This window comes from Trypanosoma rangeli (assembly GCF_003719475.1).
Source record: "Trypanosoma rangeli strain AM80 chromosome Unknown Tra_15.4_contig_00504, whole genome shotgun sequence".
NCBI classification, from domain to species: domain Eukaryota; phylum Euglenozoa; class Kinetoplastea; order Trypanosomatida; family Trypanosomatidae; genus Trypanosoma; species Trypanosoma rangeli.
Window position 1 is genome coordinate 6,230 of NW_021706240.1, and position 2,916 is coordinate 9,145.

At 43.9% G+C, this 2,916-nt stretch overlaps 1 protein-coding gene and 1 pseudogene across 1 annotated transcript; both read left to right on the forward strand.

Annotated features, from left to right (window-relative positions):
* Positions 1–57: 57 nt before the first annotated feature.
* TraAM80_09048 (uncharacterized protein) lies at positions 58–369 on the forward strand (the record flags this gene model as incomplete). Its single annotated transcript, XM_029385755.1, has 1 exon — positions 58–369. One exon carries the CDS (start codon positions 58–60, stop codon positions 367–369), a length of 312 nt encoding a protein of 103 aa, XP_029234451.1.
* A 193-nt stretch (positions 370–562) lies between these two features.
* TraAM80_09049 (leucine-rich repeat protein 1 (LRRP1), putative) lies at positions 563–1,918 on the forward strand (annotated as a pseudogene).
* Positions 1,919–2,916: the final 998 nt, after the last annotated feature.

Here is a 2,916-nt window from a genome sequence, read left to right on the forward strand (position 1 = left end):
ATGTTTTTGTGTTTTTGCTGTTATTACAATAATTATATATTCATGTGCAAGCCTAGGATGGAGGAGTGGCTTCCTGTAACTTCCTTAGTTTTGGCGCCACTGGAAAAACAAGGCCAAATGGAGCTTTTGGTGTCACATCTTGGGCTCACACCTAGCTTGTTTACTCCTTGTAGTGTTTTTTTTCGTTTGAAACCATTGGGTCATCGTGGCTACCTATTGATTGTTTCCACATTCTATCTTAGATATAGACTCAACCAAAGGGAAAGAGCAATAAATGTGGATCCTAGTTGGCTGCAGTTTGGCCAGCTTTTTTTGTTGTTTCGTCGAAAGGAAAAGGTGTATCAAAAAGCAGGTATTATAGTTTTATAATGTTAGAATTTATAACTTGTGGAGGTCTTATTGGCACCAAAAAGGTCTGTTGGAATACAACAGCAAAGGATAAAATGTATTACATAACAATATAGCTACCAACTGTTGATGCTACCTAGGATTATGATCCATAGGAAATACCCGTTTTCATGTGGACTCAGAAAAGTGATATTGATACTCTCGCTTCAAAACATCTTAATAGTCGTGATGGATGCGGATTAGCACATGTTCCAACCTTTGCTGAAAGCGAACTTCACAACCGTGGCAATGACATTTTGGGTCTTTCCCATTTCCCACCAATGTAGCGTCTATTGAACGCGAACACAACTACTACAACTGACAAAGATCTTAACTATCTTTTTAATAATCACGGTTTGCAGAAATTATTTTTTTGGGGGATTACAAGAACCTAACGGACGTGAGTGTATTTTTTTTTCCGTTTCCACATTGGAAGGAATACACCTTCGTGGGGGTTTAAAGTTTATTTCAATTAGTGGCATAGGGCAACTATCTGTGCTGTGGCGACTTTATCTTAAATAAGATGGCCGTGACAGATAATGATCTGAAGAGTCTCTGTGAAACCAATAATTTGGTGAAAACACTTGCTGAAGATTGTAAAAATCTGAATGCGATTTACTTTCTTTCATCTATCACTTCTGTTGAGGAAACTTATATTTGTTGGTGTTATAAAGTAAATCGCATTGATAGTTTGGGATTGTCTTAGGTATTACATACAGTTGATGTAAGTAAAGTATCAATAGGCGATACAGGGTTGCTTGGGCTTTGTGTGGGTCGTTGTTTGGAAAAGTTTTTTAATGGGGAACTTCAAACTCCTGTCAGATGTAAGCAGATCCTCTTCTATACCGACAGGGAAATTTGCTTCGGAAGATGCGTGTGCTTAACAAGTGCTGGGGCCTTAGGTACGCTTCCAGCACTTTGTGTGTTTGATGCACGTAAAACGTCAATGACTGATGAAGGCCTAGAAGGTCTTTCTGTAAATTGCAGTCTGCAAAATATTGTTATCTGGGACTGTCTTTGATTAACTAATGTTTCTGAACTTTTTTCCGTCATGTCACTAAAATAGCTTCAACTGCGTGGATGTAATAAAGTGACAAGTGTTTCTGGCCCTGGTTTGTTTCCTGACTTGTGTTTACTTGATGTATGCATGACTGCTGTGACGGGCACTAGTCTATGAGGTTCAGGGAATTATCCAGGTCTGCTAAAAATACTCCTTGAAGATTACTGGAATTCAACATCCGTACGCTCCCTCTTTATCGTTTTGACACCAAAAGAAATTTGCCTCCGCGGGTGCGTTCAGGTGATTGATGTAGGTGCGCTGGGCACACTACCTGTATTGTATCTACTTGATGTAATTAAAACTTCTGTGATGAACAAAGAGTTAGATGGGTTGCCTGCTAGTCTCATCTTAAAGTTAATTGTTTTTGAGAACTGTATAAAACTTACTACAGTAACTTATTTGGCTTGCGTTTGTATGATTGGGGACATGAATTTTTGTGAGTGTTCAGAAGTAAAAAGTTGCGTGTCAACTCCATAAGTGTTGACGGCTTTGGGCATTTACTTAATCAAGCACAACCTGCGAAGCGCAAATTATTGCATTATGAATAGTTCTGAAGCTGATTGTCTTAGTTTTTTTTTCTTTATCAACAGGAATGGGCTGGATTCAATGGTTTTTTGTTTCACTTTTTTTTGTGTGCGCTTGAGTTGCTCAGTTTGCTTTATGTTTTGTGCAGTTGGCACGCTGAATGGTTATATAAAAATGAGGGTTGTGAGAAAGCCACAGTATTATATTGATTGCATCGTCTCTTTGTTGCTGGCGTTGCTGTTTGCTTTTTTTTTTTTTCGTACACCCTAAGCTGCTAATGGGAGCAACTCGTGTATCATTTCCTTGAAGGGGGAGATATGTATAATTTACTTCTTTCCATTATGATACTGGTCTCAGAGAGCAACAAAATCTCAAGACACACAGGTGGCGAACCTACGCGGGGGGGGCCCACCCAGCTTGAAATAAAGGGGAAGAGGGGGTCTCAAAACTAGCCCCGGCAACAGAACTGAATATCGCCACGCCTGGGCAAAAAGGCGCCGCCTGCAATGCCACTAAATCCTCAGCCTTCTGGCGCGACCCAATATGTAAGCGCCAGGCGAACAACCGCGGGGTTCGAAAAAAAAAAAAAACAAGCAGCGGCCTGCCGGCAGGCCGCCTCTGGCTGCGAGGGTTGCAAGGCGCTGCGGGGGCGTCTTCTCGCGCGACCTCCCGCCCAGACGTGGGTGGTGGGAAAGGCGGCGCCCTTCCGTTTGGGGGCACTGGCGCTGCTGCCGCCGACGCCGGGGGGAGGGCGGAACCTTCGCGCGCACAGTCGGCAGCAATCTGCAGCGCCAGGTGGATACGCTTGCGCGGGCCGTGCCTGGCGCTTCGCACGGCCAAAACCCTCCCGCCTGTGGCGTGGGGGGCGCGCTTTCTAGGTGTTTTCAATTTTCTTCCCGAGTCGAGGGCGGCGCGGCGTGTGCGGGGGTGCGTGTGGGCCCTCC